Source organism: Drosophila persimilis, unplaced genomic scaffold (assembly GCF_003286085.1).
Source record: "Drosophila persimilis strain 14011-0111.01,24,50 unplaced genomic scaffold, DperRS2 tig00000191-arrow-pilon, whole genome shotgun sequence".
Lineage (NCBI taxonomy): Eukaryota > Metazoa > Arthropoda > Insecta > Diptera > Drosophilidae > Drosophila > Drosophila persimilis.
Window position 1 is genome coordinate 1,796,306 of NW_020825298.1, and position 17,596 is coordinate 1,813,901.

Consider the following 17,596-nt stretch of genomic DNA (forward strand, 5'->3'; position numbering starts at 1 on the left):
GAAGTCATTTACGCGTCTCGAAGCTGAAGCCCAGCGGTTTATTTGGCGGCGTATGAATGGGCGTCATGACTGGCTCATGATGACTCGACAGTCAGTGATTATACTCATATTTTCTAAAACTGTTAAATTTTTTTTGCGTTCAATCAGATCTGATGCAGACTCGGCAATCTGTTGGGTATAGACTCTATAGTTACGGATATTCTTCAAAATTGTGGGAGCCCCCGATTTTCGTCATTTGTGCGGGCGGAAGAGGGCGTAGTGCACGTGTAATTGTGTGATTTAACAGGAAGTCTAAATAGCTCTAGCCCTTTTAGTCTCTGAGATATAGGCGCTAATCGGGACGGAAAGACATACAAACATAGCTATATAGACTCGGCTATTGATACTGTTAAAGAATATATATACTTAATGGGGTCATAAACGCTTCCTTCTGGATCCACACGTCCAGTTTCACCACTACTCTAACATACCCCTTTACTCACTTCGAGTTTTGGGTAACTAGCATGAGTATCGGATAAAAATATGTATGACTGGAGGCGAAAACTAAGTATTTAAGGCTAGGAATGTTGACTGCGGCATATGCAACAAATTTCCTTGTTTTCCTTTCCTTTAATTTCCATATTTTCTTTCTTTTCTATATCTTGACTGTTTATGGACCGATCGGTGGCGTGGCATGTCATTTTGGGATCGAGAGAGTCCTGCCAATCGGCTGGCATCAGACAAAACAGACGTCCAGAGGACGCCGATCGTTTGGAAGCAGTAAGGATATTGCCTGTTGCCATTTCTCATCCGATCAGGATCTGTGCTGATTTATCAGCCAGATGGCATAGTTCTGTATCCATTTGAACAACGACCTTTAAAGAAGGTCGGGTATTTCCCACACATTACTTTAATTCGAAGTTGCACCGTCGACTGAAAAATTTCAGCATTAACTATTTACAAAAACTTGTAGGAAGTATAAAATACAAAAGTATGCTGACAATAAATATGGTACGTAACATATTATTTAAATTATTTCAGTTTAAACAATTAGTCAAGGAATCATTGAACTTTGACAATAAAGTCTATTTTTCTTTTTCCGCTCACACTTGATTTCAATTTAAAGGCCAGCCCATATGCGGGTGAAAGATGTTGAGTGTTGCACTATCGATAAGCCAAATGAAACGACGATGACGAGAAATAAAAAAAAAGAGAAAAAGAAATGGAAAGAGAAAAGGCGGCCGCCGACATGGAAATTGCATTGCCCGAATGGACAGCGCCAGTTGCTGATGTCCTCTCGAGTGGCTTTAGATGGCGGATGGGAAAATAAACTGGTGCCAAGCGTCGATTTGGTCTGAAAGCCTGCGCGGTGCCTGACCTGAGCTAGCCATTCGTTTGGATTCAATTGCCCTTTTATACCCCATCTGTGTCGGTCGGAGGTGGAGTGCCAGGGTATATCCCAACGGGATTGTGCTCAAAATTACCTTCCTTCTTATAGTAGGTACGGGTAGAGAGAATGAGAACACAAGAGTTTGTTCTGTTCAATTTACAGATTTCATTCTAATAACCGTTAGTTTGTGGCTTTAAGCTGCTGCAATTTGTCAGCTTTTTGTATATGAGAATCTCTTTGCTTCGCCACGTACTCATACCGTGGACATACACACACAGACCAACGACCAGTCGTCACATGGCAATCCGTTAAAACCCCCTGCCACTGCTCGCTCTCGCTCTCGATTGCCGCCTGCTGGTGTTTTTTCGCGGCAGATAGGTTTTTCTATTCCCTTTGTAATGGCCAGAGATGGTTTAAAGAGGTCGTTGTCGGCAGAGTCACGAAAAAAAAAAATATTCGGACTTTAAAACGATAACTTACGGAACTTCAAAAGAAGCGGACTGACTGGGAGATATAAAGACTGGACCCTTAAAACAACACTTTAAAAAATTTAAGCCATTCAGTGAACGAATAGAACATAAAACATTAAAAAGCAATAGCAGAGATACTTAATCTTTTGGAATCACCTCGCTAATACCCCACTATCCGTAACAGACGATCCGCTTGTTAAATTCAATCTTAGCTGATGTTCTGGCAATATAAAACAATTTTCCAAAATGTGTGCATGTGCGTGGAATTAAGAAGCGGGCAGATTGTTTTGAACCGCGCCTGTTTTCAGACTAAATAACGTAAGCGTCTATTGTTGATGGTTCATTGTGATGCGAATGGTAAATGCGGATTGCAATTCAGCTGCTGATGAGACGCATCCATTGCTATGTCTATGTGTATGACTGGTAAATAGGAACGGGCACAGAGAAAATATTTAACGCGTGGTCTGGCAATAAAAGTCAGTGCGCACAATATGCCATCGGAGCCACAGATGCATCCGAATCAGCAGCCGTCGTTTGGAATTCATCTGATTTATGCGGCTGTCAGCAAAGGCAGCGGATACAGACATATGCGGGTCTTCGGTTGAGCCTAGTTGACGTGGCTGATTGACAAACCGCTGTTTGCCAAAATGAAGAGTTTGACATGCGGTCGGGCGGCCTAGAGGTCTGGTGGTGCGGTGCAACAAATCAAAAATTGCTGTTGTTCGACGGCAGACACTGACAAAGGTGAGGCAGTCAATATTGCCACTTGGTTTGATTGCATTTGTGGTGATGTATCTAGGAGGTGCAGATATTCCAGTTATTGAACTCTCTGCTAACCATGCAACACGGCTATTATGAATTGTACTTAGGTAAACCCTTTACACTACTACAACTTAACAATTACTAGAGATGCATGTACTGCTGGAATCATTTAATCTTTAGTTTTTTAGTCCTTCAGGTATCCGTCTCCACAATACCCTCGTTCTCCCTCTATCGCCTCACGTCTGAGTACTCGAAAGCGATGCCCAGGGGACGCTTTCTTGGCTTGAGTGTGTTTCGCAAATCGACCACACTTAATGTCAATGTCTGTTCGAAGACACCCAGCTTGATGGCCTCCTCGATGCCTTCATCGGTTACCAAGAAACAGCCCAGGACCTTATCGTGGATCATGTCATGAACTCTCACGTGGTAGACATTATCGCACCGCAGCAAAACCGACATCAAAACCTCACTGAAACTGAGGCCGCCAATCAGCTCGATAAGCTCGCGGTGAAAACTGTTCAGAATTGGTAGATTCTTGTCCTTACAGAACACGCAATGACTCGATGAACGATCCTTAAGTTTCGAGTTTTTCTGATTTGACATTTTCTTTAGCTCAGCTGGCCTCTTTGCATCCATTTGCTTGTCCTGAAACTCCCGATTGAGCGATTTGACATTGGCGATGAGGGAATCCATATGATTGCGTATATCGAATATCTTCATGATTTTCAATCTATCCAATTTCTTGTTCAGCTCGAACAACTGCTTGGATATGGCAGATATTAACCCAAATTCGGAAGGATGCCTCTCGGGATCCGCCTGTGTGGGATATGAGCACGAGGGCTGTAAAAACTGGGAATCGAGACGGGACTTGTCTTGGCTTTTCCCCTTGATATCGATTCGTTTAAACCACTTATGTTTGGTCTTTGATGGGGAATAGCTGCGAGGATCAATTACTGTATTCTTCGGCTCGGGTAGCTGCTTCGATATTGCAGATATTAACCCAAGATCAAAGGAATAACTCTCGTGATCTGCCCGTATGGGATATGAGCAGGAAGAATCCTGAAGGTTCTCCGTCTGTAAATACGGTTGCACAAATTGGGAATCGAAAGGGGCTTTTTCTGGTTTTTTCCCCTTAATATCGATTCTTTTATACCACTTCGGTTTGGCCTTTAATGCGGAATGGACGGGACGATCAATTACTGTACTCTTCGGCTTGGGGCCATTCTTCAAGTGTGGCCCTGGACCTCCTTTCCCCGAGGCCACTACTATAATAGGTCTTTTGGGCAAATGGCAACGGGTAAATGATTTTTCTTTCTGACTAAAAGTGTGGGTTTTAGATGGTAGAGTGAACGTACAGTGCGAACAGTTCGAGGATTCAGATATCGACTCTAGTAGTGGCACTGCTCTCCATTGAGTCACTGAATCCGGATGTGGCTCTTCGAAAAATTTAAGAACGGGCTTTGCTGCAGAATTCGGTTCAAAATGGCCACAGTTTTTTTCTGGTTCCAGATAAAAACTTGGCTGATGCTGGGGCTTGGCAGGTACATCGGTCTTGTATGGCGGTATGACTGTGTCCTGCGTTGTATTTGAGCTCGGATTACTATTGCTGGATGCGCCACCGAATATACGTGGAGGGTTGACTTTATGTGTTTCTTTTTCCGTAACTGCTGAAGACGATAAATCCTCTACGCGCTTCAATACTGCATTGTATCGATTATAGATTGCTTCAGAAACTGTAAACAAGCGTTTTAGAAACTCTTTCAAACTTTTGGCTTTGTATCTAGCTTACCCGAGACAGACCCTGAACGATATCTGTATTGTTTATCAATGTCTCTGTTGCAGGTATTTACCTTCCTCTCGTCATGGCCACCGTGTTCAGCCACCTTAAATCCTTTGGAATTGTCACGTTTTGTTGCACAGCGGTCACTGAATGAAGAAAAAGGGATAGTTGCGATTATAACGCCTAAGACGTATGACAGTCACACCTTTCATGAAGCTTCAGCCAATCTGAATGGTATTTACTATGCTTATTGACTTTATTTTCGTTAGGAACGCTTAAACAATGAATTCCGATTGATTTTTTACAAGGATTGTCGACGATTAGCATTGTTTGCAAATTTGGGAAAATACCAACAATTTTTAACACACAATTTGTCAAATGGATACCTGAAACTATTTAAAACGAAAGAGAAACAGTACACAGAAACAATTTGAAATGTAGAAACAGGCAGATCCGATGATAGTTTAAGTGGCTAGAAATTAAGTCTTCTAAATAAAAGGCTATTCAAAGTGAACATACATACATAGTATATATATGTAAATAAGCATCCAATAAAACCCATCGATCCAGCTAACACACTCTTTCAATATTTATACTCACCTCATTGCCCACCTTACCTTTGCAATGCAGAATATTTTATATTATTGCCGCAATATGCACATGAACTACGTTTATGCTTGGTATCCATAATAACTTTTATTTCGGCTCACACACAATTGTCAAAAGAAAACCACAAAATATTTAATCTTTGGCTAGGTTACATTCGTCTTACACTCCTCTTGAAGTGTTGTATCTCATAAAGGTTGAACTTTTTTACCCAAATTGTAGTTTGTAATATATATTCGTGTATGGTATACGGTCATTTGGCATCCCCTTTTATTGTGAGATACGTATTTCTTTATATAAATTTATGTTTTCTTTGAAATGGTCATGTATAAATGTTGGCCTTGGCTTCGGAACATTAAAAAAGAGAGGAGGGTATATGTAATACGAAAATTCAAATGCTTTTTAAGCTCTTTTATGCTCTTATTTATTGTTTGATGCGCTCACACGTTTCTTTTGTAAGAGATTTTGTGGTGATAGTTTACTTTTTATGATCTTTAGAGGAAGATTTTAAACGATTTATCTTCTTTATATAGTTAATGAGTGTTCTTAAGTTGAAATGTTTATCGGAATTTTTGTATCAGTTTCTCTTAAATACATATGTAGAATATATTATGTTTTTTTGGCAACTTTTGAAATAGATCTTTGCGGTTTGGCAACTTTATTGATTAAATCTTTATGATTTGGCAACAAAACATCTTGTGGGCGCCAGGGCCTAAGCTCAACAACGAATAATTTTAGTTTTGGATAATTATTCAGCTAAGATTTATTTTCTGATTTGCATACCGAAAAAAGTTGAGCAAACGTTATGATAGAGGCTTCAGTTGGTACTTTTTTGGGAAGCTTGAACAGCTTCTGGCCCACTGTATCGCAAATCTTAAGTTGCAGTTTGGTATTCCAGTTAAGCACTATGAGGATTTGTTTAAATATAAATATTCCTATGTGTTTTGCATAAATATTTATCCTTTTCAACTATAGTCATAATCCTTAAGCAAGTTCAAAGCTAATGAGAGAGTCGTTCTAAACTTAACATAACATTGGTTTTTGGGTTGTATCAACAGTGGAATAAACCAAGAACTTAGACCAAGCAAATCAGACAGAAATGTGACCTCACGGACACGCCTTAAAGCTAAACAAAGCACATGGGGGTTAAGGGCTCGCCACGGTTCCGCTAGGTGCATCACCCGTCCAAATTCATACGTCATACATCGGCCATCATCCGTCATCCGTCATCTCTCATCCATTATCCGTCATCCGCCTGCAGATACAGATTCAATATCCCAGCCGTAGTGTCAGACACATCAAAGCCATCAAACCGAAGCACAGAGATGTGGATTGGGGCAGCGGGTGCGCCGAAGACACGCGCGGCTCCAGTGACAGCGTCTTGTACTTCTCTACTTTGGTAAAGTCACTAAAGCCGGCAAGGTTGCGGGAGGCGGCCCTCATCAGGTAATAGGTGTCGGGTTCCAAGTTGGTAATGAGGAAAGTGGCACCTGTCGGGCGGAACGAAGCGTGTGACAGGCATTATGGTGAGGGTCACGAGCTACTCGTATCACTTACCCTCTTCGAAGGGGAAGTCCTTGCGCCTGGCATTGGTCCACTTGCCCGCATCCGACTTGAACTCCAGCTCGGACATGTACTCGATCCGGAAGCCGTTCACCTCCATGGGTCCGCGGTCCTCGGGCCCACGCGGGGCACTAACATCCACATCGAAGGTGTTCGAGTTGAAGCCGCGTAGCTGGAACGTGATGGGCGATGGGGGCTTCTCGCCCTGCTCCAGGCGTTTTGTCCGCTCGATGCTGCCCAGATGATTGGTGGCCCGGCAGCGATAGTTGTCAAATACACTGACGTTCAGCACATGGACGGTCAACCGCGACCAGTAGTGGTCTCCCTCGATCGTGTAGAGCCGCTCGTTGCTGTGCAGTCGCTTCTGCTTCCGATGCCACGTGAAGGTGGCCGGCGGCTCTGCCTGGGCCTCACACATGATGGACGCCGTCCCGTTGATGTACGCATACTGCATGCTCACGAACTGTTTGTGCGTCCAAAATGGTTTGTCTGTGCGGAATCAATTAATTTAATTAAATTTCACCCACAATTCTGCAGTAAGCAGAACAGAAGCCGAGCTCCGTTGCAACGAGCCTGAGGTCTACGTCTACTGCAGTGGGGATGAGGTCTGCTGACAGCTGACAAGTGACGCTCCCGCTCAAAGGTATGGCAGGAAAATGGAAAAATCATGTGCGCCAACCATAAATCACGGTCTCGCTGCGGGGTTCGAGCTTTTTGGCCAAGTTAAGCCATTAGCTGCATGTGTGCCACGCCCCCACTGACCAGGGCAGACAGACCTCCCAGCGAACATCAGCATTCATCAAAAAGCGGCTCTAAGCGAATGTAATTCCAGCATTTTTCGTGCTCAAAAACTATTTACCGCCCAATGCGCCGCATACAAAGCGCACACACAAATTTTATATCCATCATCCCACAGAAAAGAAATCGCATGACGCTCAAGTAATTCCACTGCAGCCCCCAAAATATTGCACACTGGGACAAGATGGCGGTGAAAATTCGTGGAACATATGAAAGTACAGCTTTCCTTCCGATCTCATGATCGCCTGGTGCTGGTCCCAGAGTGCCATTGGTCTTGTTTGGAAATCATAAATCACACTCACGTTCGATTTTCATCAAAACTGTGCGCTCCTGCATATCGGAAGCAATCGAATTCACTTGGTATGCCCGGCACGTGTACTCGCCGGTGTCACTCTGTGTTACCTTGTTGATGAGCAAACCATCGGCCAGGATGCGATACTTGGAGCCATCTGCCGCTGCAGGGGGAAATGGAAAATGGGCGAAATGAAGGGAGGGAAAATTGAACGTTTGGTATTTGGGGTCGTGTAAAATGCAAAGCTCATTATCGTCGGCCAACTCACTATCCACACTAATGGGCTGCCCATTGAAATGCCAGGTGATATTTGGCTGCGGTTCTCCCTTCACCTCGCACAATATAGTCTTGTCCTTGTCGCCCTCTTTTACGGTTATCACGCTGACGTTCTCCGTGAACGTAATTTTCTCTGTGTTCGGGGCAAGAAAACAATGCAATATTAATGACTGCCCCACCAGTTCCGACTGTGGTCGCCCCTGTGGACGATTCCAGCACTTACGATATACAATCAAATCGAAGGATTTACTATGCAGACGGCCCTCAGCAGCTTCGCAGCTCCAATTGCCCTTGTCCGCCAGTGCGATGTGGGCGAAAACGATTTTCAATTGTTCTGTGTGGCAGAGAAAAAGAGCAGGAGAGTAAAAAAGGACCAAATTGTGTATAGAGTATATGTTGGAAAAAGGTTAAATGGGGCTCGAAAAACAAAGGCCAAAGCCCGAATGCGTAGAGTAAAAAAAAATTGGAATGAATTGCTTAAGAGACGACGAGAGGATACCCATTGCTGATCGAATTTGAATATCTCTTAACTGGAAAGCGCCACTGTCAGATAAGTGAGAATGCTACAAAATGGGTATATAGATCTTGAATACATATTTTGAAGTGGTTTTGAAGGGGATATTTCACTAATTTATTTCGGAATACTTTAGTCCCCTTTTTGTTTCCCACTGGACTTCATGAATTCCCTTTTGGGTTCGAGAATTCAGATGGAAAGAATGTAGTTGGGGAATTGCAATTAATTGCGTTTGTTGTGCTTGTGGCATTGTTTACTCTTGCCCTCCGTCCATCTGGCGCACCTGCCTTTAGTGCTTTGCTCGATTTTATCTATCCAGCACCCCACTTGGGGTTCTGACCCCGATTCTCACCTGGCGATGTTTGCTCAATGTGGATGCGTCCTTTGTGCTCTCGTATAATTTCCCCTTTTGGCGATTTCCAATGCAGCTTTACGTCCGGATCGGGGCTCCGGCACTGCACAATGAGGGACTCGTTTGTGTAGCGCACAACGCTATGCTCCGCCGGACTCAGCGACAGGCTCTCATGGTGATTGCCCAAGACGACAGCTGCAAGAAGAGATACGGAAAGCGACAAAGGTTTAAAGACTGGGTATACTCTAGTTAATAGCTTGTTAATTGCAGTGGATGGGAAGGGTCGGGGTGTCTGCAGCGCGTAAAATGGGAATTGAAAAGTTAAGGCCAAGTTTTTCCGTTGGCAATGGCTGCCATTGCCACTGCAATCGCATTTGCATAACAACGAAAACAGTGCAGCCGTGCGTTTTATTTTCTTAACAACTCAAACAGTTTTTCCTGCCATTACGCTCACACATTTCCTTTGAAAAGAATTGTCAATATTAAGAACAAAGAGAGACAACCCATGATTGCAAGACCATCTTTAAATATGTGCATGTGGATTTTTCTCAAATTTCAAGATACTTTCTATCATATATTATGAGGCAGCTCAGCCGCTTGTGAATATTTTTTAATTTATTCGCCGTGCCATTTATGTCGGGACTCGTTCCGTTCAAAAATGGCTCTTAGCATGCCTCACAGCCTGTTATTCGGGCCACACAGCAAACTGCACTCAACGGATGCAAATTCCTGCCGTGGCCCGTGCTTTCTACTTTCACTTCATGTTTGCGCCTTGGCAAAAATGTTCATTGAAATTTATCACAAGAAACAGCAATTTCATTTTGCCAATTCATGTCAATCTGTGGAGGAAAATGTGGAGGAAAAGGGAAAACGGGCTGCAGTCTGTAGACAGAAAAACAGAAACAGAAGGAGTGGGAATGGGAATGGAAAAGGGGTTGGGAAATCAACCATCTCCAAACTTCGGCTACGACCGGATACCTCTGCAGCCCTGTGGGTATTCTGGTAAAATGTATAGATGCAAAAATTTCTTGCATACTTTTTAATAAAGTTTGTTGCATGCCCCAAAGTGGCAAAGAACGAATAAAACACACAAACTGCGAAACACTCCCCGAGTCGGAGTGAGGGAAACATGATTGCATCGTTCATTTCGTTGGCCAAACTTTTCCATTGCCTTTTTTCTGCTTTGCAAATTTTATTGGCAACAGTATGGACATATTGAAATTATGCAGCTACATACATATATAATGAAATACATATATACCCCATTACATGGAGCCAGCAAAAAGGAGCCACAAGAACCCACAGCATGGCCCAAAGTGAGAACCATCTAAGTGGAATATTATGAACAATGTAGCTAAAGCAAAGGCGAGGGCAATTACGCTCAAACTGCAAGAACTTCATTCATATTAATTAGCAGTTCTGAAGCTTTCTGTATTGAAAAATTGGAAGTCGGGGAAAATATAGGCAAAGTTCGGTAAGATGAAAGTTTTGAAACAATTTGATAGCCTTTTAGTGATTTATAAAATAGAGAAGGGTTAGAAAGTTGTACATACAAGAAGAGGATTGATAGACCCTGACAATCAATAGCAAAAATATCTCGCTCTACGACTCACTCATTGCATTCCACAAGTCTCGTTTTAGTTTTCCCGTATAGTTCAAGTTCACATCTTTCAACATCAGTTGACATACTCGTATACATTAAGCCCTAATGTCTTGATATAACAACACTCTGGTTGTTTCTGAAGCCCAGAAAATAAAGGAAAATCAATGCCGACATCAGCTAAAGTTGCCAAACAATGGGTAAACATTACTTTTTATCGCGCTCTTGGCACTCCTCATACGAGTATGGCACCGCAGATACACCTCTGATACAAGTACACCTATGTGCTATATAGTTATGGGGGCCATACAAATATTTGCATTGTTTGCCTTCACCTGCAGACGCCAGTGCCAGTGTCACTGACTGATGCATCTGTCTCTCTGCCCGTGCTGTCGCTCTGGTTTGGGCTCCTGTTGCTGCTCATTGTCAGCGGATCCGCTATCTGCTGCTGGGGAGGCGACGGCACAACACCCGTCATAAAATTTCATGTACAAACCAAAGTCACGGCACATGCGAGCTTAATGACAGGGCCACAAAAAAACCGAGAGCACGAGGAAGCGAGAGCTGGAGTAAGCTCGAAAATAAATGTAAAGCATTGCCAAATGTGAGAAAAACAAATAGTTAGCGGTAAATGGCATTACCAGGGCCAGCCACAGGAGCAAAATGAAATTATCTGCCTCGCTCTTGGCATTGTTCAGCGGCCTTTATAAATGCATTATGCCAGGTACTCGTGTGCACTGCCAGAGCCAACGAATGTGAGTGGAAAGAAAAATAGCAGGGAAGAACGGAGAATGATTTGGGATTGGGGTGGCGAAGATAGGAATACCCTTAAAAATGTAGTTGTATTATTGCGAAAACGTAGAGTTCAGTTTTACAAAAAATTTCTGTAGAAAGTCTACAGAAAGACAGATCTATGACAAATATACAAATGTTTGCAGGAATGCTTTCTTCTCTTCATTAGTTCCAAAAAAAAAGTATGTATACCCTTTGTAAAGGCACTCAAAAAATCGTATGCAGCTATGGGGTGGTACAAGATGGAGCTGTTGAGCGGTAGCACGTGCAAGCTGCCAAAAAGTGCAACCAAGCATGCAACGCGTGGGCGACGTCCTGTGAACTGACGTGTGATGCCAACTGGTCCAGCCAGGACCCCCTTTAGGGGAGGTGGCAGCGTCAGGACCAAGGGTGCGTTGTCCCCCCTTTAGGTGATGTTGGAGCGTGTTAACCTGGAAATTTCGTTATGTGGAATTCATTATATGTTTCGCATGCGTGCCAGTTTATTTTCATTTGCCAGCTTTATTCTCAACAATGCCCTGTACATACATACATTTCTCGCTTTTAAAATATTTTTAAAATATTTAAACGAATTATGGCTTATTGAGCCATGGCCGCAAATTTTTAACAACAAATGCGGAATATGCGGCATAAAAAACTTTTTGTTTCCTCTCAATAATATGAAAGTCTCAATGAAAATCCGTAGAAATTTTATAATTTTTTGTTGCAGAGTGAAATGCAAAAACTTGTGACATCATTTGACATTTAGTACTGCTGCCCGGTCCCAGCCCCGCCCCGGCCCGGCTAGCAAATCAAGCTCGAATTGTATTCATTTGTTTTTAAATTATTCAGCATGGATTTTAATGAAATTTGGCCATTCTTCAAGGCGAGCTGGCAATTCAATTTCCATTAGTTCGACGGCAAACTTTTTAATTATTTTCCGATGCCTAACGGCGGAGGATGGGGTCGGTACGGCATAAACTTTTTGTTCGTTGGGAAATGCTGCAAGCTTTCCTTTTTGTGCGACAATTTTTGTTTTGCATTTACTCCGGCAAAAAAGTTTGTTATTATTTTTGGATTTTTTCCTTTACTTTGCCAGTGCGCACGCATGCTCTCAACTTCAATAAAAAAGTTTTAATTTTCCAGTTGTAATAGAGAAAGCAATAACCACGCATCCATTCTGAGTGTATTAGCATGTGAACGAGTGTGCATGTGGGTATTTGAGAGCGCATGTGAGTGCATGTATTTGAGTGTGTGAGTGTTTTAATGTCAGCATAAACGCACATGAAGCGCACTTAACCTGAATTATGCGCGGCTTTGCTCAGACACGCACAGAGGAAGTCCCGCTTGTGTCGCATTCTGGTCATAGCTTGTATTTTCCATTCCCCTTCTGGCCACCATTACGTAAGCCACAGGAGGAGGCTACAGTCATGTGAATGAGATACCCAGTACTCAGTCAGGCCTTTTCTTTCTGTTAGGCAAACACACAGTTCTAGATCCTTAGATGTGCTCTTGATGCACGAAGGTGTGCTATGCGCATTTTTCAAAAGCCGTTTGTCGTTGATCCAAGACCTTCAAGCCACCCTCTGACTGTTACATACATGTCCAGAGATTCAATATACCTTTTTACTCCACATGTACTGGATAGAAAAAACGGGGCAAATAAAAATGCTCGACACTCGAGCATGCAAATAATTGCAGCATTTGTATGAGCTTAACCCATTTCTGTCAGTGGATTGTACCTCCTACATCCCCCGCCCGATACCCATTGGCTGTTGGGAGGGTGTAGAAAATTTGCCCGTAAAGTTTGGGAAATGAGGTAAAGTTTTTATCAAAAGCCAGACACAGACGAACTGCCAACAGATCAACATTTTCCATTTTTAATTTCAATTGAAAAACAACCCGTTAACTGCATACCGGAGCAATAACCTGGTTACTGGCTACCTGGTACACATAAAAAGTGCAGTTTTCAGAATTATATTTTATCCACATTCAGATCCAGTGGTTTGACATCTCCAAGTAGGGAATTTATTCGAAACGCACACAAAGGGTCTAAGGAGTGCCCAGAAGCTGCACTGGTACAGAGCACGTAATGCCAAAACATACATAAATCATCACCGCGTCTCCGCATAAGAATATATTTCCGCTATAAAATGGACGTTTCCGCATTTTCGGAGCATCGTCGGTGCAACGTTGGAGCTTGGCACAAAACAGGAAGTCAGCTTCGGTTTTCGGTTCTGGGTTTTTGGATCCTCCTTTTGCAGGAGGTGGCTTTTGTGGCCAGCGGAAATGCAGGTGGGGTTCCCTCGGAATTGCTCCAGTTGCAGGAGCTGCTCGATTTGTGGGTGCTTCGTTATGTCTGTTTCCCAGAGATGCCTTTTTAATAGTTTTGCAGCTGACACAAATTTGGTTGGTACTTGCGCACTCCCAGTTTTTGTTTTAGTTCAGCAATTAATTCTTTTTCCAGCTGCAGTTAGTTCATAAATTTTCCATTATGTGAGTGCGCGCCGGAAAATACATTTATGCGTTTTTAAATGCTTGGCAGCATATAATTCTCTCGGCACTCTCGACTCCCGACTGGCTTTTGAGGAAGCTGCTGCATATAAATTTGCAACTGTCTGGCGATAAGAACTGAAAGAGAAGGAGTCTGACTCCTGGACTGCTGGACTACTGGTCCAGTCCTACTGTTACTCCTACTGCTTGTTCTTTTTCTAGAACTGCCACTGATTCGGTTCTGCCTTCAACTCATTCATCAAAAGTGTGCGCCTTTGACTTTTGAAACAAAAGTTTGACAAACTTTGCATTCTACTTCTGAGGAGGACACGGAATCGAGCCGGCGGGGGAAGCAGACAATTTAAAATGACGTTGTCGCACAGCTCCATAAAACTTTGGGCTACTTAAATATTTTAAACATTTTATAGATAAATCTGCGAACAGTGGATCAGTGTCAGTTGCGATTGCGATTTGTGTCAGAAATATAAAATATTCCCCCAGTGCTCCCGCAGGCCAAGCGGAAACAGATAAATTGGCACGAGTCCTGAAGCTTTTTGGTGTATTTTAGGGATGTGTCAACAAGAAAATAAGTTGGATGGATTATACGAGAATTCATTTCGGGGCTTCGAAGTTGATTAAAATATTGCTGAGAACTGTAAAGCAATCTTTAAATGAGAGGCAGCAAACCTTTGAAGGAAATAAAAGCCCAATACCATTGTGCCTTTGCCATTGTTCGCCGAAATTACCAACATTAGTTACAATAAATGACAATTTTAAGCGAAGTATTCACATACACAAAAGAATGCAGAACAAATAAATCCCAGGTTTTTACAAAGAAAACAATAATATAAACCATTATTCATAGCTCATATCTTCACATTTATCAAGACAACTTTTTTTTCCTTCCTTTTGTTATTCATTTCCACTCATTCCGGACACTCGGACCACTGTGACATTTCCCATTTTCACTTTTCCATCATCCCCCGGTGAAGTTGAATACATTATTACTTGTTCTCCGGGTGTGTCCATCGCTTAGATCATTTGTTAGGCAAATTTGCGGAAAGTTGCAACATGACAGGCGTCGCATTAATCATGGACCATCAAATCGTTGTAATCGAGGTATCAAGTGTCGGGACGGGGCTAATTGTGTAAGGTGAGATGGGTGGCACAGAAACGAAAAGAAACTATACCAAAGGTGGTTCTTTTTAGACTGCCACGCTCTGCCGCACCTTCATGAAGTTGTAATTGAAACTGTTCCGTGCACATTGCGTATACGCAGCGTGTTACGCGCCACAAGAGCACAAGCGCCCTGACATTGCGATGCTGTAAAAATAAAAATCAAATTTCGCCTCCTCTACTGTTCAAGTTGCTGGCATGCAATTTTTAGTTAAAAGTTTGTCTCGTGTCGCTGCTTAAAATTAAAATCCAACTGCGGGGCAACAAAAACGGCTACAGGATGTCCCTTTGGGAATTTGTATACCCTTCGAACAGGGTATAATAAGCGTGAGGTTCTCATCTGACTGAACGTATAGATAGATTTACTTCTTATAAGCATGAAATCCCTGGAAGATCTATGCCTTCTTCTTAGAAATCAAAGACTCAATGATTATGACAGCAAATAATATGTGTAGCTGCTACACGGTACTGCCACGATAGATCCATAAGAGTATCTATAGATACGGCTCCCGAATCTAGCCTCCCATTCTTTTTCTTATTTTGGGGCTGCTTTTCAGTCTTTTGCTAACAACTTTGCTGCTTGCACTTTGTCGTAAAAATAAAGTTTTATACACGTATACGCGAGTTGCTTTTTCTATTGTATTACTTACTTGATGCCATTGTGCATGGAGTAGCTACGTGTGTGCCACTTCTTCTGCTTCCTACATGCCACATTACAGCACAATAACAGAAACAACTGGCCCCAACCATGGGTAAGCTTTTGTGGCCCTGCCCCGCCTTTAGTGTCTTCATTTTTAGTGCGCTATAAGAAAAACTTGTCAGTTTTGTGGATCCAGATCCACTCGAATTGTTTTCGTTATGCCAACAAATTGCGGAACATTTGTGCGGACAACCAAGGACTTAACTGGGGGCATGGCCTCATAATAAGCGCAGGAACAGGAAATGGAATGTCAATGCATTCAGCGTTTATTGCTTATCTTATTGCTTTCAAAAAAGCGGATATTGAACTGTAGATAAAAGATGTGTGATTATGTCCGTATTTAAATTTGCAAAACTAATGTAATAAATAGATAAACAAATTTTTGAATGCTAAGATAACATGCTCGTCAGGTTTATTAATGGTCCACTCAGAATATTCCACTTGAATCTCAGAATAAGTGAAATTTTGTTCTTTGTGTACACATATTCATGCATGTAAGCGTTTGCTTAATACGTGTTGCTCGCAGTACTAGCATACTCGTATATGTGTTTCTTGTGCTTGAACATTAACCCCGTAATTTGTGTAATATCCTGGCAATTATATGGACTGTAGTTAACTCCAAAGTAAACCGGCAATACTGCTAATTTAATTTCAATTTGACCAAACAAAGGACACGCCCATTTCTTTATAGCCCACAATTCCGGTGAGTCCCTGTCCCTGCCTTCAGTGCGCCCTTTAGAGTCAGGGACGTGGAGAAATTCCTGGCTCATGGACGATTAACTCGCTTAGGAACCTGAGCCGTGGCACTTTGTTGCATTTTTCATTAGCATGCAGGCGGAGGCACTTTTAATCCGGCCCAACAACAATACGGCATGGGGTGCTATAAATTTTCCTGCGAGCATGAGGAACGCAAATTGCTTTCCAAGTTTCTAAGAATTGTTGCGGGTGCAGATAGCTGAGGTGCTCGGCAAAAAGTCTCCCGCTGACTGGCTGACTGGCCTCGCTGCAATTTATATCCGGCATCGTTGTAGCTTGAGTTGCGGCCCACAATTAATGCGCTTTTAATTAAACTTAAGTGTGCATTTCGCAATTGCAAAATTTCCTCCAACTATTTTAACTTCGTGGAATCTGTAGGCGTAGAGTGGGAGTCTCTCTTAACCCCTAAAATAGTTTACTGAAGTGGAGACCTTTTTTTGGAGTGGAGTATGGGCTTGCATCGTCTAATAGAGGCTTCAAGGGGCTTTTATTTTGATGAAATTTCAACCTATGATGTGGAAAGGGAAATTAAATTAAATTTACCTTTCCGCGGCACAATGACATCAGGGGGAGGCAATTGTGAAATTTATTTAGCGATTTATTAAAGATATTAATTTAATCCACAACTCTCTCTTTAACCATGATTAACATACACTCTGCAGAGTCTATTCCATTAATTTATGCTCCAAACTATTAGAATCTCAACCAAAACAGGATGTTCCCACTCGCATACAGAATGTGTGCCCCGCTAAGAGTATATCTAAGCTTTTAACGGTCTGTGGGTGTTACGAGTATGAACAGCCAAAGCCAACATAAAGAGTGTAACAAATTGAATTTTTCATACCAGCAGTAAACTCTCTCGCACACACCTTGACACAGGGAGAATCTATGGCCGAAACACACACTCTGGCATATAGAGAGAAGCTCTGGCTAACCACACACTTAACAAGTTTTTGTGCAGCGGAAAAACGGGAAAGCGGAAGCTGGCATATTGAAAAATGCGACAATATTTTCCACCGCCAACTGGAGTCAGCTCCCAGGCATTGGCAATGAGGTGGGCCGTTGCTGTGGGTGGGTGAGGTGTGGTGTGGAGTGGCGTGGGTGTAAGGGGGTAAGGTTAAGCTTATGCCTTAACTCTATCTAAAGCAGATGAGCGAGTGGAAATTTTGTTGGGCCACGGTGCGAAGAGATTGCGCATGCTGGGAACCTTTAATTTGCGAGCGCCGTGCGCTACAGGATATTCGAAGGATATGCACCCTTTCTATATATATGTATTTATATAAATTTCCGTGCAAACCCTTGGTGGCTCCTGTCCATG

At 42.7% G+C, this 17,596-nt stretch overlaps 2 protein-coding genes across 2 annotated transcripts in view; both read right to left on the minus strand.

Moving 5' to 3' along the window:
* Positions 1–2,756: 2,756 nt before the first annotated feature.
* LOC6595374 lies at positions 2,757–4,644 on the minus strand. Its single transcript, XM_026988782.1, has 3 exons — positions 4,587–4,644; positions 4,391–4,527; positions 2,757–4,334 (listed from the first exon to the last, which is right to left on the minus strand). Exon 3 carries the CDS (start codon positions 3,319–3,321, stop codon positions 2,830–2,832), a length of 492 nt encoding a protein of 163 aa, XP_026844583.1. The 5' UTR covers positions 3,322–4,334; positions 4,391–4,527; positions 4,587–4,644; the 3' UTR covers positions 2,757–2,829.
* Positions 4,645–5,674: 1,030 nt separating this feature from the next.
* The window catches only part of LOC6595371 (limbic system-associated membrane protein), a 67,413-nt gene continuing 55,491 nt past the window's right edge, over positions 5,675–17,596 (minus strand). Inside the window, exons 2-7 of the mRNA XM_002020771.2 lie at positions 8,783–8,977; positions 8,140–8,250; positions 7,909–8,049; positions 7,651–7,803; positions 6,545–7,039; positions 5,675–6,477 (exon numbers count right to left, since the gene is read on the minus strand). Of these exons, the coding sequence (XP_002020807.1) occupies positions 6,257–6,477; positions 6,545–7,039; positions 7,651–7,803; positions 7,909–8,049; positions 8,140–8,250; positions 8,783–8,977 (1,316 nt within the window). The 3' untranslated portion in view covers positions 5,675–6,256. The remainder of the gene's footprint in view (positions 6,478–6,544; positions 7,040–7,650; positions 7,804–7,908; positions 8,050–8,139; positions 8,251–8,782; positions 8,978–17,596) is intronic.

Bases quoted from the DNA above. Each gene is read 5' to 3' on its own strand.
- LOC6595374 (XM_026988782.1), bottom strand. From the start codon at position 3,321: ATGAAGATATTCGATATACGCAATCATATGGATTCCCTCATCGCCAAT.